Genomic DNA, 18856 nt, shown 5'->3' on the forward strand with positions numbered 1-18856 from the left:
CATCAGCAGTTTTACTATTGTTATGTCAGTCACTAATAGTCAGTCAATTAGCCCATGTCAGCTAACATTTTGCAGGAAATTAGCTGTAAAACAGCTAATTTTCCTCTCCGCCCCATGGCAAAAATAGTAGAATTGCACGAAATTAGTTATAAACTTGCAGAATCTTCTCTCTGCCCTATGGCAAAATGTGTAGAATTGCAGCAAACTTGCTTTAAAACTGCAACATTTGCTCTACACCCCATGGAAAAATTTCTAGAATTGCACGAAATTAACTCAAAAATGTAAAACGTTTCTCTCTGTCAAGAAGGGGGCCACTAAGATGCTTTGCTCTCAATGTGGGGAGGTATATGGATGTGGGTACTCAGAGCCGCGAGCAACTGCGGCCCCTCATGATGACTTTTTTTGTGGCCCCCACCCCCATAAAATTGGCTCATCCCTGCCCTAGAGACTGTAGTTGCACTCCAAATGGCACCCTATTCCCTATTTGGTGCACTACTTTTGTCCAGAGCCCTAAAAGTAGTGCACTAAATAGGGAATAGGGTGACATTTTGGGATGCAGCTGTGTGTAGGAGTACTGAACTGTGGCTCATTGTCTCACAATATATTTCCATTTATTACAGAATATCCAGTGTCTCCACTATTTCAGTGATTCCGAAATATGACCTTGAACAGGAGACAACACATACAAAAGAGTTGTTCAGAACCCCAAACTGTACTGTCTGTTCACTGGACAATAAAGGTTATTTCAGGTTACTCCCACTGCAAAATACATGTATTCAATATCATGCTGTTTCCTCTCAACTGTCTTGGCCTTGTATAAATAAATGTATAAATGAAAAGAGAGTGAAAAAGAGAATGGCAGAGAACATAATTGTGTTCAGATAAAAATGAAACAAGGCCAGAACATGATTATCAATTTTCTTTGCCTCACTGTAGCAACATGTCCTAATAAACCATGTGCTTATATTATCGGCTTGCCCCTTACATTTACATTTTAGTCATTTAGCAGACGCTCGTATCCAGAGCGACTTACAGTGCATTCATCTTAAGATAGCTAGGTGGGCAACCACATATCTCAGTCGTAGTAAGTACATTTTTCCTCACTAAAGTAGCAGTCAATCTTAGTTCACGAAAGGCAAGTCATTTTTTTTTTAAAGCACACACAACTTACTGGAATCAAACTGGCATAGTGTAGGGGAAGCACTGATATTTTTGAGCTAGTTCCTATAACTTAGCTAGATGTAGTGGTAGGATCTTGGCATGCACTTGCAGAGAGGGAGGGCATCTTGACAAGTACAGTTATGGAAAGAGGGCAGGCTGGCAGGCATTTTAGCATTGCTTTTTAGTTTTTCATTTAGTTTTATTTTGTTTGCATTGTACATGGCAGCTAAAAGCTGAATTGCGCATACAATTGCAAACAAACAATTACAAATATAAATCAAAACATTGTGACAGTAAAGAACTTGAAGGGGTGATTTACATTAACATTGTATGTATGTATGTATGTATGTATGTATGTATGTATGTATGTATGTATGTATGTATGTATGTATGTATGTATGTATGTATGTATGTGTCGCTTTCTGTCTTCCCAGATAACATAACAGACATATGAGATTGCCAATGCTTACTCAGTGCTTGAGGTTTGACTGAGGGTGGGCAAAGGAGAGATGAGACCATCTGATGTTAGCTAGCTAGCTAGCTTTACCTGGCAAACTCCCTAGGTCATGCAAACCCTTCCTCGGTATGTGGTGTGTGAGACATTGAGGAAGGTGCAAGCTGAAACGTACGCGTGTGGTTTATTATCGCTTATAATTCATCATCAAAATATTATCAATTATCAAGTGTGGACCTTTTACATTTTTTATGATTTTGGTTCGATCCAACCACCCCTTCTATTTGTTAATGGAAGATGCTGGTTTAGCACGTTATCTTTTCCTTTACTGAATATATTATGTTGACACTCTCTGGATCCCCTCTCTTCAATAGCCTACTGTTCTGTTAGGAAACACCTGAGCGGTAGAGGACACGGACAGCCAGGTAGATGAGTCAGACAACCCAATTCGGACACCTCTCCCATCCGCCGTCCCACTCTACCCAAGGAGGAAGTGCCGTATCCCCTTTGAAGTGGAGATGTGAGGGACTGTTGCCGGAGGTAAGGGCCAATGGTGGGTAACCCCCTAATCCTCTATCTCTCTCACACACTCATGTGCACACACGCACGCACGCACACACGCACACACACACACATAAGTACATGCACACACACTCTAATTTTCGCTCTCCACCATGCAGCTGATACAAACACATCCCCCATACTATAAGGATATGTTGTTGTGGGGATGGCTCACTGGGCATTTCCAGCTATTTGCATTTCCAGCTGTGGATCGGAGTAGAGCCAGAGAGGAGATGTGGTAAGCAAATATCAGCTATCATGGGGGAATGTGTGGAGTCATGAGAGGCACTTCAAATGTGACAGTCCGTAAGAAAGAATGTTTGCTTTCGTCTCTCCCGTCACCAATGTCTCACTAAAACCTACTACAGTCAAACTAGCTCAACCAATTCATCTGTGTAGGATCAAAGACACTAGAGGAGTACAATGCCTGTCATACTCAATATCCAACTTTGTGTTCAAACAATTCATCAACAATCAGAGTAGATTTCTCTATAATATGAAGACACCTGTGACATTTATGAACTCAAACAATTGAGAGTAAAGATTATGATCAACCCCTGTTTCAATTTGATCCGTTTATTTCATTTTGATACAGTATTATCTTATTTGGACACAGCAATCTAAAACTGTACTTCCTCAATATGGTGTATGTCAGTTACAAGATGATCACAATAACGCTTGATGAATTCAGTTTGTGGACCACAATCTGTTTTATTCACATTGAAAATCAATAGTTCTTAAAAAGCTATGGAGTGAATTGATGGTTGTCAAATCCACGGATTGTAATGTGGTTCCTAGTTTGTTATCTACTCCATATTTTACAATGTAGTCCACGGTTTGTTGATTATATACCCATCTAGCACATAACGTTCTGAGAACCATATGTTTCTTAGAGCTTGGTGAGAGCGTGGTTGTCCTATAGTTATTTTGCATACAACCTTCCCATAACGCTTCCTACAGGTTTCCTCATGGTTCTATTAAAAGGCATGTTCTCAGAACATTCAGATAACTTCAAGAAACAATATTCTTCTGTGGACATGTCAGTACTTCAGCATAACGTTTTCTACAGGTTTCCTCATGATTCTATTTAAAGTCATGTTCTCAGAACATTAAGAAAACATTCCATAAAAAAACACAAGAAAACGTTAGTAACGTTCCCAGAACGTTCTAAGAATGTTATTTTAAAACATATACATTCCGTGCTCACAATCAACAAAAATCTTGTTAAGTCTGTTCAGGTTTGTTGGCCGCACCTACTAATTAGCCCACACCTGATCTTGAGGGCTTGTTTCCTTTGAAATAGGGTCTGTTTAAATGAATAGCTAGTTCCATCCTGGTGGTGCAGTGGACTAATTCCATGGATAGAGAGCAGAAGATCATAGGTTTGAAACTCACTGACATCATGCCACAAGAAGAAAGAAATGAGTTTGCATGATTAATGCCTGAGCAAATGATGTTCCATCTGTGCTTGGAGTTAAACTAGCAGTGTTATTTAACATTCAGGGAACAATAGAAACATTTTCTCAGAACCTCTCTGCAACCTAAAATAGTAAGTTCCCAGAACAGGTGAAATTTTCACTTCCATTCTCAGAACGTTTAAAAAACATTCAGTTTTAACAGTCAGGAAACGTATGGCTTCATTCCCAGAACCAATGGGAAACCAAAAATGTACGTTCCCACAACTTCCTTGGAACCAAATGTGCTAGCTGGCCATGGTTTGTAGTTGAGTCCTATGGTTTGTAGTTGAGTCCTATGGTTTGTAGTTGAGTCCTATGGTTTATGAGATCACCATATTTATTTTGTTTTCAGTCTACGGTGTATCTAAGGAAAGTTACCCCCCTCAAAACCATTCCTGTGACATCAATTTGATCATGTGATGGTGTGTTTTTTTCAAGACAGCCCCATTCTCCACCTCTGCCTTATCCCCAGCCTCAGCCTTAGTTTTAAATTAACAGAAAATTATGGCCAATGTTCTGTGGTCAGAGACAATTGAACGGCCACCCGCTGATTTTAACCACTATTTGGCATGATCTGTTTTGTCCTTTAGCCCTCACCCTTTAGCCCTCAGCCTCAGCGTTGACGGGAGAACAGGTTCCTAAGGGCGTTGTTGTAGTTCTTGTTAAAGGCGGTGTAAATAAGCGGGTTGAAGAAGGAGTTGGAGTAGCCCAGCCACAGGAAGATGCTCTTCCAGATGGGCGGGATGTCGCAGTGGCACAGCGGGATGATGAGCTCCGTGAGGAAGAAGGGGATCCAGCAGAGGACGAAGACTCCGATCAGGATGCCCACCATCAGCGCCGCCTTCTTCTCCTTCTGCTCGCGCCACGTGTCGCCGTCCGTCTGGAAGGTCACAGTGGCATGGCGCACTGTGAACACCATCTGGGGCTGCCGTGACGTTTCCTTCACCTGTCAATCAAATCAGTCAGCCAACCAGTTAGTCAGTCAGTTAGTCAATCAAATCAGTCAACCAATTGATACTCACATTACTAAAATAAGTTAAAGAACAGACCAATCAGTCAGTGTTTGTCGCAGGCTTTCAGTTTTACCGTTTTTGAGACACTGTAATCCACAATTTATTTTGTTCTCAGTCAATTAGTCAGTTAGTCAATCAGTCAACCAATCGATACTCACATTAGTAAAAGAACCAGCCATGAATTAGTTAATTGAGCAACCAGTCAGCTAGCTGAATCCAATAGGCAAATTAACAAATCACGCAAAATAGCCTCTAATGAATCAATCATTGAGCCAAACGATACGTTTGCATAAACTACAACCCCCTGCCAGAACTCAAGCCATCAACCTTCACTTGTGACTCATACAGAGAGTCCTGTTAAATGGAAGTAATGGAATGAAAACACCATGCTTCAATCTATCCTCCCATTTCTCCTCTCCAGACAGCTGCACTGTTATGTTGAACCTGATAGAGTAGTGTTTCTCTCTACACCTGACCCCTGCAGGTCATTCTGCATGAGCTGTTTATAAACCTACACTTTCCTCCCAGCAGATCACATCTGGGGGTGCGTCCCAAATGACACCCTATGGGTCCTGGTCAAAAGTAGTGCACTAAATAGGGAACAGGGTGCAATTTGGGAAGTAGGCCTGGTCGCTTATAACAATAAAAAAAACACTCAAAATAATCGATTTGCAACAGAGGGTAGGAGGTTAAAAGCACAGTGGCTGGGGGTAAGTTGCTGATGCCAAATTGAAGGGCAGTGTAATATTGCAGTTTAAAGGGTCAATCTGGCATTGACGCATCAATTTGTGTACTTCTAAATGAATGATATATAGCCATGGATTCTTGAAGAATATAAATGATAAAATGCCTCACACGCTTAGTTTAACTGTCATACCACACATCACAGCCCAAAATAAATGATGCACATAGTTTTAACCATTTTTGATCCCATGCATGGCCAATCTGGGACTGTGATATATGAAAGCCTGACTCCAGTCAATAGATTAAGGTTTTCTTGGCAAAATGTAAAAATTACTTTTTTTTGTACAAAGAGGAAGCTAACTAAGTTACTGTTGAGTTTAAGACATGCAAACTTAAGCCATACACAATACATAAGCAATAGTAATGTTGTTTGATGTTGTTTCATAGGCTCAACTGGATTAATCATAGCGGATCCCTTTCGCATACCAAGTAATGGTAGAATAAATATCAATATCATTTCCTATTAGATCACAGTGGTTCTACTCCACTGAGCCACACCAGGGGGTTAAGGGATTGCATTTAGAGATAGGTCTGACCTTCATTTCAACCCACCTCCAATCCACTCAGAGGTAGGCTAGACTACCAGAAATGTTCATGTTAAAACATGTTGGAAATACAACAGTTACATTGTAACAAATTTCATTGTAACACAACTTGAATTGTACCGCGTAAAAAATGTATTAAACCCGTCTTTATATTCACAAACACCTGAAAAGCTATCTTTTTTTTGTTCTTAAATACATTTAAAATGCATTGGAAACAGGTTAATAACATGGAACATGTTAGAATTGCAAAAGGAATGTGCACTATGGGCCCAAACTGGTTGAATCAACATTGTTTCCACTGTCATCAACATAAAGGAATTTCTGTATTTTTGGTATTTTTATCACCCAACTTCTAAAGTAAAATCAATGAAATGGTAAAGTTTTTGTTGATTTAATGTTGAATTCATGTTAGTTGACAACTCAATCAAATGTCAATCAAAATTACTTGTTGAACTGACATCCGTGACCAGTGGGTGTAATTGTGTGAAATTTCCGGTAGGGCTCCCTCCCTATTGTGGTATGCATGGTCCATTGTGCTTAGATGTTTTCACGCCTCAGTCATGACTCCTTTTGTCCACGCTGTTAACTGGGCTGACCTTGAGCCAAAGACCCATGTATACAAACTGTAATGCCGAAAAGGAATGATGTGACAAAATGAATTCAGCTGAAAGACCACAGTCCAAGGGGGTGATATCTGACTGTCAAATACATTTCTATGAAAACTAGATGTATTTATTTTTTACTTAACCTTTATTTAACTAGGTAAGTCAGTTAAGAACACATTCTTATTTACAATGACGGCCTACCAAAAGGCAAAAGGCCTCCTGCAGGGACGGGGTCTGGGATTTTTTAAAAAATAGGACAAAACACACATCACGACAACAGAGAACCCACAACACTACATAAAGAGAGACCTAACACAACAACATAGCATGGCAGCAACACATAACAACACAGCATGGTAGCAACACAACATGACAACAACATGGTAGCAACACAACATGGCAGCAGCACAACATGGTAGCAGCACAAAACATGGTACAAACATTATTGGGCACAGACAACAGCACAAAGGGCAAGACGGTAGACACAATACATCACGCAAAGCAGCCACAACTGTTAGTAAGAGTGTCTATGATTGAGTCTTTGAATGAAAAGATGGAGATAAAACGGTCCAGTTTGAGTGTTTGTTGCAGCTCATTGCAGTCACTAGCTTCAGCAAACTGAAAAGAGGAGCGACCCAGGGATGTGTGTGCTTTGGGGACCTTTAACAGAATGTTACAACACCCGTTCTGCCAGTATGTGGAGGATGAGGGCTGCAGTAGATATCTCAGATAGGGGGGAGTGAGGCCTAAGAGGGTTTATAAATAAGCATCAACCAGTGGTTCTTGCGACGGGTATACAGAGATGACCAGTTTACAGAGGAGTATAGAGTGCAGTGATGTGTCCAATAAGGAGCACTGGTGGCAAATCTGATGGCCGAATAGTAAAGAATGTCTAGCCACTCGAGAGCACCCTTACCTGCCGATCTATAAATTACGTCTCCGTAATCTAGCATGTGTAGGATGGTCATCTGAATCAGGGTTAGTTTGGCAGCTGGGGTGAAAGAGGAGCAATTTCGATAGAGGAAACCAAGTCTAGATTTAACCTTAGCCTGCAGCTTTGATATGTACTGAGAGAAGGACAGTGTACCGTCTACTCTAGCCATACTCCCAAGTATTTGTACGAGGTGACTACATAAAGTTCTAAACCATCACAGGTAGTAAACACACCAGTGGGAGATGGACATTCTTATCAAACCACATTACCTTTGTTCTGGAGGTGTTCAGAACAAGGTTAAGGGCAGAGAAAGCTTGTTGGACACTAAGAAAGCTTTGTTTTAGAGTGTTTAACACAAAACCCGGGGAGGGGCCAAATGAGTATAAGACTGTATCATCTGCATATAAATGGATGAGAGAGCTTCCTACTGCCTGAGCTATGTTGTTGTAGATGGGGCGTCTACAGCAGGTGTACGGTGATAAATAGTCGTTAGGCACCAATTCGTTTTTCTATTTTATGACTGCTCAGTATTATACGACTCATTGTTGTGGTATAATTGAATCAAACCTACAACAGCTAAAATAATATTTTCTATATTGTGTGGACTAATACATGAAATTCCAAAGACCTACCGGGCGATAAGAAGTCTATTTTTAACTGACGAATGAGGTGTCTCCAAATCAGTCGGTGGATGCCTGAAATAGCTGTCTATAGTCTTAATAAGTTGTTGCTGTTTTGTACCAGCCAATTCTCTCCCCTTAGTCTCAAAACAAACCAGCCAAGCTCAAAGGCCTATGTTTTCTGTTTCCCTATTGTATATAACATGAGAGAGTGAAGGCAACATGGAGGCAGCTCCCTTTGAACAGAGTGAATAAACGGCATGATTTAATAAATTAGTTTGGGCTTGTTGAGTGAGCCTGCGTTCCAAATTGCACCCGATTCCCTATATAGTTCACTACTTTTGACCGGAGCCCATTGGGCCCTGGTCAAAAAAGTAGCACACTATATAGGGATGGGGTGCCATTTAGGACACAGCCTGGGTCGCTGGACTCTGTCAGAGTCCTTGCGGATTAGAGGGAGCTGCTGTGGTGAGGAAGGCGCAGTGGTCCCTAGCCTTGTTAAACATGCTGGGTGTTTATAGGCCACTGTGCCTATAGCGATTAACAGGGGTTATACCAACCGCCTCCCTCACTTGTTACTGTCTTTTTGTTTCTTCCCTCTGTGTGTGTGTGTGTGTGTGTGTGCGCACGCGTGTGTGCACTTGTATGTGCGCGTGTGTGTTTGAGAGAGAGATTGTGTGAAAAAAAACAAAGATCCTTGAACAAAAGATTATCCTTCACATCAAGGGATTGTTTTTGCATGGCGACTGTGATTTGTGTAGTTGTGTGCGGATGTGCACGTGTGTGGGGGCCTATGTGCATACATGCATTTGTGTATGCCTCTAGGTGAATTGGTCTGTTGAGTATGAGATACAGTACACGCTGATAAGCGTTAAAGAACAATCCACATCCCACAGCCCTGCAGCAGCATCACAGCACCATCAGAACAGCTCAGAATATATTATACAGATGACATGGTTTTCCACTAATTGCCCAGCAACCAATTTTAGAGCTACAGTAGTCTCATCAGTCAATGATAATGTGATATGCACTCACGAGCAGATGTGATAGAGCTATAATGACACTGATATCATTGAGGTACATTCAGAGAATTTCTTTCGATCGCGTTCGAATGCGCAACCATTATCAGAACATTGGTCAAGGTTGATTGATTAAGTCTGGCAAAATTGACCGAGGAGCTTTAGGAGTGTGTCAGTGTAATAACAATATAATAAAATCAACTGAATATTAATGCCAAGCTAGTCTACTGGTAATTCATCATGTGGATCCCACATGAAACATCCAACCACCCAGCAGGCAAAACTGGTTGAAGAAGACATCATCACAACCAGACACTGGTAGGAATAACATCATTTTGATGTAACTTCAACCAGTTTTTACACGCTGGGTAAGACTATACCGTAGCAACAAAAGTACCTCAATCACCTCAGCCATAGGCGTGATGGTGTTGGTTTTGCACGAGCCGATACGGAACTTGGCGGCCTTGTAGATCTTCCAGTAGACGAAGAGCACCACGCACAGCGGCAGGTAGAACGCTCCGAAGGTGGAGAAGATAGTGTAGGAGGGCTCCTGGCTCACCTGGCACTCCATACCCTCCTCCGAGTAGGTCTCCCCCCAGCCAAACAGCGGCGACAGGGAGATGACGGAGGACAACAGCCAGGTAAGCGCAATCATCACATTGGAGATCCTCTTGCGGGTCTTGAGCGTGTACTCCAAGTGTCTGGTGATGGACCAGTAGCGATCCAGGGCGATGGCTGTCACGTTCCAGATGCTGGCCGTGCAGCAGAGGACGTCGAAGGAGATCCACACCTGGCAGAGCACGCGACCCAGCTTCCACAGCCGCCCGTTGAGCTCGTGCACCAGGCTCAGGGGCATGACCAGGGCGGCCACCATCACGTCCGAGATGGCCATGGAGGCCACCAGGTTGTGGGGCACACGGTGGAAGGTCCGCACCCTCAGGATGGTGAGGAGAACTAGGAGGTTCCACACGAAGGTGGCCACCACCAGCATGGCTAGCAGGGTGAGAGTCAGCACGCTGAACACTGAGAAAGGACGATAGAAGTTCCCTGCTCCATACCCCAGGTCGTCGCTTCCGGCCCTGGCCCAGGCCCCGCTGAGGTTGGCAGTCACCAGGCTCACATTGGGCTGGGTCATATTCAGCAGTGTTCAGCAGAGCTCAGACAGGTCTGTCACAGGGGAAGCTTCTGATTTGAAGCATCCTGCAGTGTATAGAGAGAGAGAGAAGAAGCTTTTAACTCATGCAAACAGAACACATGACACTTGATAGTCTTGACACATGACAGATGTCACAACCATATCTATGGAAGGGGTGAAGTGAAAAACAAAGGAAATTGTGAAGGGCATTGAAGGAGAATGATTTTATTCAGATCATTATTCTGATTTTGTTCACGTTCCCTGTGAAGGTACTACTGTATTCATGATGTGTCATAAACACAACAACCTGGTTGAGAGTCTCATTTCAACTGTCAATGAATCTGCCTACAACTTTCCTACTTGATTGTGATGTCGACTATATCAACTGCTGTGGTAGATCTGTGATTCTGACGAAGACCATTAATATTCAGCTCCAAAGCTCCAACCGCCAACTTTTGATTTGCATTCATTGTCACCGAAATTGTATTACATATGAAAAGACTTGCACGGAATACACAATTTAGCGTTTGTTACTTTGGTTTCACATGATTATTTAGACAAAACAGGGATCCTAGGGATGTTACAAAATCTAAATAAATAATTATGAATGGGAGTATGTTGGAAACCCATTTCTGTTAAATATGTCTATTTACATAATCAAATGAAATAAAACAAGCTGAGCTAAAGTTACATGCAGGAAGTATACTCAAGGGTAAAACATTTTCAACACGTTGTTGTTTCTGTAGCTACACTGAACAAAAATCTTACAATTACAGTTCATATAAGAAAATCTGTCAAACGAAGTAAATTCATTAAGCCCTAATCTATAGATTTCACATGACTGGGAATACAGATATGCATCTGTTGGTTACAGATACCTTAAAAAAAAGGTTAGGGGGCGTGGATCAACAAAAAAAAAACACTCAGTATCTGGTGTGACCACAAATTGCCTCATGCAGCGCGACATGTCTCCTTCACATAGAGTTGATCAGGCTGTTGATTGTGGCCTGTGGAATGTTGTCCCACTCCTCTTCAATGGCTGTGCGAAGTTGCTAGATATTGGTGGGAACTGGAACATGCGGTCTTACACGTCGATCCAGAGCATCACAAACATGCTCAATGGCTGACATGTCTAGTGAGTATGCAGGCCATGGAAGAACTAGGACATTTTCAGGAATTGTGTATAGATCCTTGCGACATGGGGCCGTGCATTACCATGCTGAAAAATGAGATGATGGCGGCAGATGAATGGCACAACAATGGGCCTCAGGATCTCGTCATGGTATCTCTGTGCATTCAAATTGCCATCGATAAAATGCATGTGTTCGTTGTCCTTAGCTTATGCCTGCCCATACCATAACCCCACTGCCACCATGGGTCACTCTGTTCACAATGTTGACATCAGTAAACCACTCGCCCATGAAGAGCACACTACCCCAGTGTGCCAGTGGCCATCGAAGGTGAGCATTTGCCCACTAAAGTTGGTTACGATGCCGGATTGCAGTTAGGTCAGACCCTGGTGAGGACGACAAGCATCCAAATGAGCTTCCCTGAGATGGTTTCTGACAGTTTGTGCAGAAATTTTTCAGTTGTGCAAACCCACAGTTTCATCAGCTGTCCGGGTGGCTGGTCTCAGTCGATCCTGTAGATGAAGAAGCCGGATGTGGAGGTCCTGGGCTGGAGTGGTTACACGTGGTCTGCGGTTATGAGGCCAGTTGGATGTTCTGCCAAATTCTCCAAAATGACATTAGAGGCGGCTTATGGAAGAGAAATTAACATTTAATTATCTGGCAACAGTTCTGGTGGATATTCCTGCAGTCAGCATGCCAATTGCACGCTCCCTCAACTTGAGACATCTGTGGCATTGTGTTGTGTCACAAAAGTGCACATTTTCGAGTGGCCTTTTATTGTCCCCAGCACAAGGTGCACCTCTGAAATCAGCTTCTTGATATGCCACACCTGTCAGGTGGATGGATTATATTGGCAAAGGACAAATGCTCACTAACAGGGTTGTAAACAAATTTGTGTATATTCTTTTTGAGAAATAAGCTTTTTGTGCTTCTGGGATCTTTAATTTCAGCTCATGAAACATGGGACCAACACTTTACATGTTTCGTTTATATTTTTGTTCAGAATAATAAAAATAGGAAACTAACATTAATCTGGTATCCAGGGAACTATATTTTACTCTTAGTGTTGCATAATTTAAGAGTAGCCTTGGGAGTACTAAATGCTATAGCCTATATACTGTATTTCACAAAGGCTAGCCAGTCTGTAATAATTACCTCATTATCTATATCGTAATTTGTCTCAGGACTTGCTGTGATATGGATTTTTTCATTGACATTCACTCACTCACTCACTCACTCACTCACACAAACACACACACACACACACACACACACACACACACACACACACACACACACACACACACACACACACACACACACACACACACACACACACACACACACACACACACACAAAGCAGATCCAATTGTTTCTAGTCTTTTATCATTGTGTAACTGTAAAGTATATTAGCCCTGTTTCACCTGTCCTATTATGGCTATGACCCATTGACTTTGTTAGAGCTCTTTTCTTTAATAGTCAATGGGCTCATTTATTTTACAGTGCCATTGTAGTGCAGTGTTCTGGTCCCAGTCTGTTCCAAGCCAGGGACAGACTGGGACCAGAAGTCGGCCTGGGATTTCTAACACACACTGGCCCATTTTTACCTCGATGCCCCAACACTGGGCCATTTGGCTTTTGCACAAACTCCCCTATGACCAGTCTTGCGCATGTCAATATTGGGATTAAAATGTAATTATTATACCTGAATCAAAATGATCATATCTTTGTGTCTGCCCAGAAAACAGGGGAAGTTAGGTGACGTTTCCATTAGTTCCCTTTTAAGGCAGTGGGATTCAAACTTTTTCAGCGTGAAACAATTTTCTTCACTCGAATTTCTGGGGACCCCATTATTTTCCAAATAAATGTTTGTTTCTTCTCATCACTGTCACGAAGCCACACCCATCCCCCTCGCGTTAGAAGTTCAGAATGAGAAAGTGTAGCCAAAATATAAATAATGACACTCAAATAAATAAATAAATAAATAAATAATAGAAGAAAAAAAATTGATTTTTAATCAGCGTAATCGAGGTGGAGATTACATCTCACATTCCAGTGTTCCAACTAAACAAGGCTGCATGTGATTTCTCTTAATGCGACTCCTTGCAGTCAATGGCGATGTCAGCTTTCGGTATAATGCCAGGAGCTGCTTGTGGATTTGACAACTCTCACGCAGTTCCACATCTGACACCACCAAAACAACCTCTGTGGATTTCGGCTAAAGCGGATCTGATTGAATAGAGCACAAAGCCTTGTTCCAACTTTCGAGGCTATTGTTAAACTGCTAAAAATAAGAAGCCAGTGAAGGACATTGAGAATCTATTATGCTCTATGATGGCTTTGGGAATCCGTCAGTCGTAAGTTATTTATGAAACTATTGACTTTCTGGATGAGTGTTCATACATTTCGGGGCCATGCAATATGTTTCTCAGAATGGGTTTGCGATGAAACAAAAATCTCTGTTCTATGTAGGGAATAGGGTGCAACTTTGGACACATTGCAAATCAGCTGTGGTGTTCTGATGCTGCTAGCAGCTCTCACAACCCCAGAGATGAGAGAGAGTGTCTCCCGCAAATTCATGTGCATGTGATTACCCATTGTGCATCTAATTACCCCGGGGCTCATCAATAATCACCCCCCGCCTGGCACTGTCAGCAAGCAGTGCTGATCTGTGTTTGAGATACACTCTGGTTACGTCCCAAATGGCACCCTTTTCCCTATATAGTGCACTACTTTTGACCAGGACCCTATGGTGGCCCTGGTCAAAAGTAGTGCACTATATAGGGAATAGGGTGCCATTTGGGACACCGCCCCTGTCTTGCCATCACACTCTCCAGCCATGACTTCTAATCACAGAGATCAACCGTCCAACCATGACAAGGGCCTACCCGGCAGGCGGTCTCACACACACACACACACTCTTCTTTTCTTCTTTTCTTCTCTTCCCTCTCTCATTAGAAAGTACTCAGAGAGAGCCATGAAATTGGACGCACACATATTTGAGAGGAACACACTAATCAAACATTCGGCCTTCACAAAAGAAGCAAGGATCCAAAGAGTTGACTGCTAATCACGAATGACAGTCCACGGAACCCGGGGCATTTTGTCTTGTCTCCTGAGATCATACAACAGGTGCCTGGGAGGCCTGACAGTTCACACACACACACACACACCACACACACACACACACACACACACACACACACACACACACACACACAAATCCAATCAAAGAAGTACAGCGACTGGGAGAACATTTCCTTTTGTTTAGCTTGGTCCTGTGTGGCTCAATGGGTAGAGCATGTTGCTTGAATATCAGGATTGTGGGTTAGATTAAAAGCGTTGGCTAAATTATATATATTATTGATATACAGTACCAGTCAAAGGTTTGCACACACCTACTCATTGCAGGGTTTTTCTTTATTTTTACTATTTTCTACATTGTAGAATAATAGTGAAGACATCAGAACTATGAAATAACACATATGGAATCATATAACCAAAAAATGGTTAAACAAATCAAAATATGTGCTATATTTTAAATTCTTCAAAGAAGCCACTCTGCCTTGATGACAGCTTTGCACACTCTTGGCATTCTCTCAACCAGCTTCATGAGGAATGCTTTTCCAACAGTCTTGAAGGAGTTCCCACATATGCTGAGCACTTGTTGGCTGCTTTTCTTTCACTCTGCGGTCCAACTTATCCCAAACCATCTCAATTGGGTTGAGGTCTGGGGTGATTGTGGAGGCCAGGTCATCTGATGCAGCACTTAATCACTCTCCTTGGTCAAATAGCCCTTACACAGCCTGGAGGTGTGTTTTGGGTCATTGTCCTGTTGAAAAACAAATGATAGTCCCATTAAGAGCAAACCAGACGGGATGGCGTATCGCTGCAGAATGTTGTGGTAGCCATGCTGGTTAAGTGTGCTTTGAATTCTAAATAAATCACTGACAGTGTCACCAGCAAAGCACCCCCACACCATCACACCTTTTCGTCCATGCTTCACAGAGGGAACCACACATGCCGAGATTATCCGTTCACCTACTCCGCATCTCACAAAGACACGGCGGTTGGAACCAAAAATCTCAAATTTGAACTCCTTCAAGAATGTTGGAAAAGCATTCCAGGTGAAGCTGGATGAGAGAATGCCAAGAGTGTGCAAAGCTGTCATGAAGGCAAAGGGTAGCTACTTTGAAGAATCTCAAATATATAATATATTTTAATTTGTTTAACACTTATTTGTTAACTACATGATCCCATATGTGTTATTTCAGAGTTTTGATGTCTTCACTATTATTCTACAATGTAGAAAATAGTAAAAATAAAGAAAAACCCTGCAATGAGTAGGTGTGTGCAAACTTTTGACTGGTACTGTATAGCTTGGAGTTTCATTAAATTCAGAGTGCTGATTCCTTTATAAATGTATGTTAACATACATGTGTGATTTTCACTGATTGTCACACATCACCATACTGAACATAACCATGACATAGACTCCTGAATAGGGATGAGGTGTACAAATTCCCAAATAGTTTCAAATGTGGTATATTCGTTATGTTTTCAAATAGGCTATCATCTGGCTTGTCAAATGACAATTTACATAACAGCTTTTGTCTCCACGGAGGATGTGCATGTGCTGTAAGAAATAATCAATATGTTATTGCTTCCATTTCAAATACTCTTCATAATCATCATGTTAATTGTTTTGTTCAGACAGACAGAATGGCAAAACTCCCTGCCCTTTTTGCCTGTTTACCCAGACTTCTTGCTCGGGCCAAACGCTAAGCCTAGCCCACAGACGTTAGTTTCTTCTCCACAATGAGTCTGGATCTGAATACCGCCATAACGATTTCTAGAACACAAACACATTCTAACCATTCTGATTGGTCCCAGAAACTGATGGGTTGGGCCAGAGCCAGAACACACGTAGGTATGCAGCGTTGTAAAAATGCGTCATTAGCTTTGATACTCCGATTGGTTAGAGATGATCCAATCGCTGATGACTTTGTTTTGTACAGCACCCCTCATGTTGACGACATCACAAACAACTTCCAACGATGGCAGTCTCAGACTGAAGTATGTAGCGAACATTGAGCATGGGAAGAATTCCGTTTGAGTAGTCAGGCAACTGCCTTTTAGGGGTGATGGTGAAGTCCACTAAACTACCAGAGTGAAGTGGTATAAAATGGAAGTGCATAGTATAAACCTGTACTGGTGCCTAACAGAACAAAGTGACTATGTCAACGCTCTCTATATAATGATATTAATCCCTTCTATACCTAGTCTGCCTTTCAGGGGTGAAGTACACTACATCACCAGAGTGAAATAAGCTGTATAAACCTGTACTGGTGCCTAACGGAACAAAGTGGCTATGGCAACGCTATAATGATATTACCCCATGGGGATAGGGGTAATAGCTACAAAAGGTCTATGGATTTGCATTCTTCACATGTCTACTGTGTTAGTACCATTTAGTATGGCTGTCTCCTAAATGGCTTTATATTCCCTATGTAGTGCACTATGTAGGGAATAGGGTGTCATTTGGAAGGAAGCTAGTGTCATGTTGTCCTTAACACCAGCAGCTGGTTTCTATTCTGGTAAACAACATCTTCGTATAAAACTGTCAGTGATGCAATAACAAACTTCATTCTCCAAGGCCTTTCTATTTAAAAAGATTGCAGGATCATTGCTGACACGTTATGTGATGGACAAAACTTCCCCCCGAGACGTCTGAGTATAGTCTATCTAATATCTGTTGATTTGTAAATTAGGAGATCAATGTTCGAAACAGGTAAAACTACGGCTTTTGGGATTTGATGAAATCTCTTTGTTGTATGGTAATTATGACATAATTCCCATACAACAAAGAAATCTCATCAAATCCCAAAAGCCGTAATATTACCTGTTCCCGAACATTGATTTCCTAATGTACAAATCAACAGATCTATAAAATAGACTATACTCAGACGTCTTGGGGGAAGTTTAGTCTAATAGTTATTGATGTATTATCTGGGATAAAATATAGAATACCCATACCAATAATACACATAAGCCTAGGCTACTATCCATAAAAACCATAACCTATTTGCAAATGGTCAACACAGGACTGTTGAACGGACGTTTGCTACACTCCCAGTCGCGGTCAATAAAACAGAACTTGACTAATTCGACAGAAAGTCAAACGGCCCAACCCGATTTGCCTTTGACAATAACATATCTGTTTGTTTCCGGTCATATAAACTTGCAATATTAGATGTGGAGCGATACGGTCACACCTTTTGATTGACTGAACGCCCGCGATCTCGTTAGAATAAAGATACCCAACGACGCATTCAGTAGGCTATATTAGATATAACTTACCCCAAATCTCAGAAAAAAACGAGTCCTACATGGGAACAGAACGGACAGTTCGGTCAGTCTTTTGCTTTTCCATGTGTTCACTTTGTTACTCCTCGTGTGGACCTACCTACGGTGAGTGTTTATGATAGCAGCGTCTAAGAGATACAGTGGCTTCGGAATGAACCATAGCCAAAGAAAGGGGGAGATAAATCTATCGCAGTGGTTGTTCACTATCATAAAATACATGTATTTTTGAACATTTAATCCGTATGCTATACGAAGGATATCATTTGGAGGGGAAGGTATTGTTTCTTGATTGCATTTGTTTGTACATTTCATGCCATTGCCAGGTATTCGCTCAAATTTTTTTTATAGGTGCTAAGTAAACTGTACACTGTAAGATTAATAGTCTATTTTGTGCGCGTGAGGAACGGTGGTAATAGTGTTTGAAAATGACATATTTTAAAATGCTAAACAAACGCGACCACATATGGCGATTTACCCATCCCTCACCAGAACTTCTATAACATTGTCTATTAATTTTCACACAAAAGCTATTTTAATTTAATCTATCTCAGCACAAGTGGGTGAATGTCATTTATAATCAAGTTTCTTTTGACTGAACGACATTAGTCTTCCCCAGCAGGACACTGTAATGGAAATTGTTTAAATCTCTCTGGATGCTTGCTTAATTAAATCCACATAATTCATTACCAGCACCCACCTTACAAAATACAACACGGATTAAAAAACGTAAAACTCGACACTTTATCATGATTTTTGAATAGAATAGAATACAACTTTATTGTGCATCCAGGATGGACATTTTTCTTTGGCATCACCTGCCATTTAAAGGATCACATAGACATACATTTTCACATTATACACATTTAAACCAGTCAGTCCAACATGTTGCATACATTAAAAACATAGAGGACATTGGTACATTCACTCACAACTGACCGCTGTCCCAACTGCACCGGATAGATAAGTACATATGCTGATACAATTTACATTGCATTTAGTAGTCCAACAGCACAAGGAAGGAATGAATGTTTGAAAACATTCTTCTTGGCCATGGGCATTCTGAAGTTCCGGCCAAAGGGAACCCTCTCGAACTGAGGGTGTAGAGGGTAGG

The 18856-nt window shown here is 41.7% G+C and overlaps 1 protein-coding gene across 1 annotated transcript; it reads right to left on the bottom strand.

Annotated features, from left to right (window-relative positions):
• Positions 1 to 2694: 2694 nt before the first annotated feature.
• Positions 2695 to 17874, bottom strand: htr5ab (5-hydroxytryptamine (serotonin) receptor 5A, genome duplicate b). Its single transcript, XM_014180683.1, has 3 exons — positions 17740 to 17874; positions 9511 to 10313; positions 2695 to 4579 (listed from the first exon to the last, which is right to left on the bottom strand). Exons 2-3 carry the CDS (start codon positions 10246 to 10248, stop codon positions 4247 to 4249), a joined length of 1071 nt encoding a protein of 356 aa, XP_014036158.1. The 5' UTR covers positions 10249 to 10313; positions 17740 to 17874; the 3' UTR covers positions 2695 to 4246.
• Positions 17875 to 18856: the final 982 nt, after the last annotated feature.

Source organism: Salmo salar, chromosome 29 (assembly GCF_965601325.2).
Source record: "Salmo salar chromosome 29, fSalSal1, whole genome shotgun sequence".
Lineage (NCBI taxonomy): Eukaryota > Metazoa > Chordata > Actinopteri > Salmoniformes > Salmonidae > Salmo > Salmo salar.

Coding starts and splice junctions, on each gene's coding strand:
- htr5ab (XM_014180683.1), bottom strand. CDS start 10,248: ATGACCCAGCCCAATGTGAGCCTGGTGACTGCCAACCTCAGCGGGGCC. Junction 4,580..9,510: donor CTATGGCTGAGGTGATTGAG/GTACTTTTGTTG, acceptor TTTGATTGACAG/GTGAAGGAAACGTCACGGCA.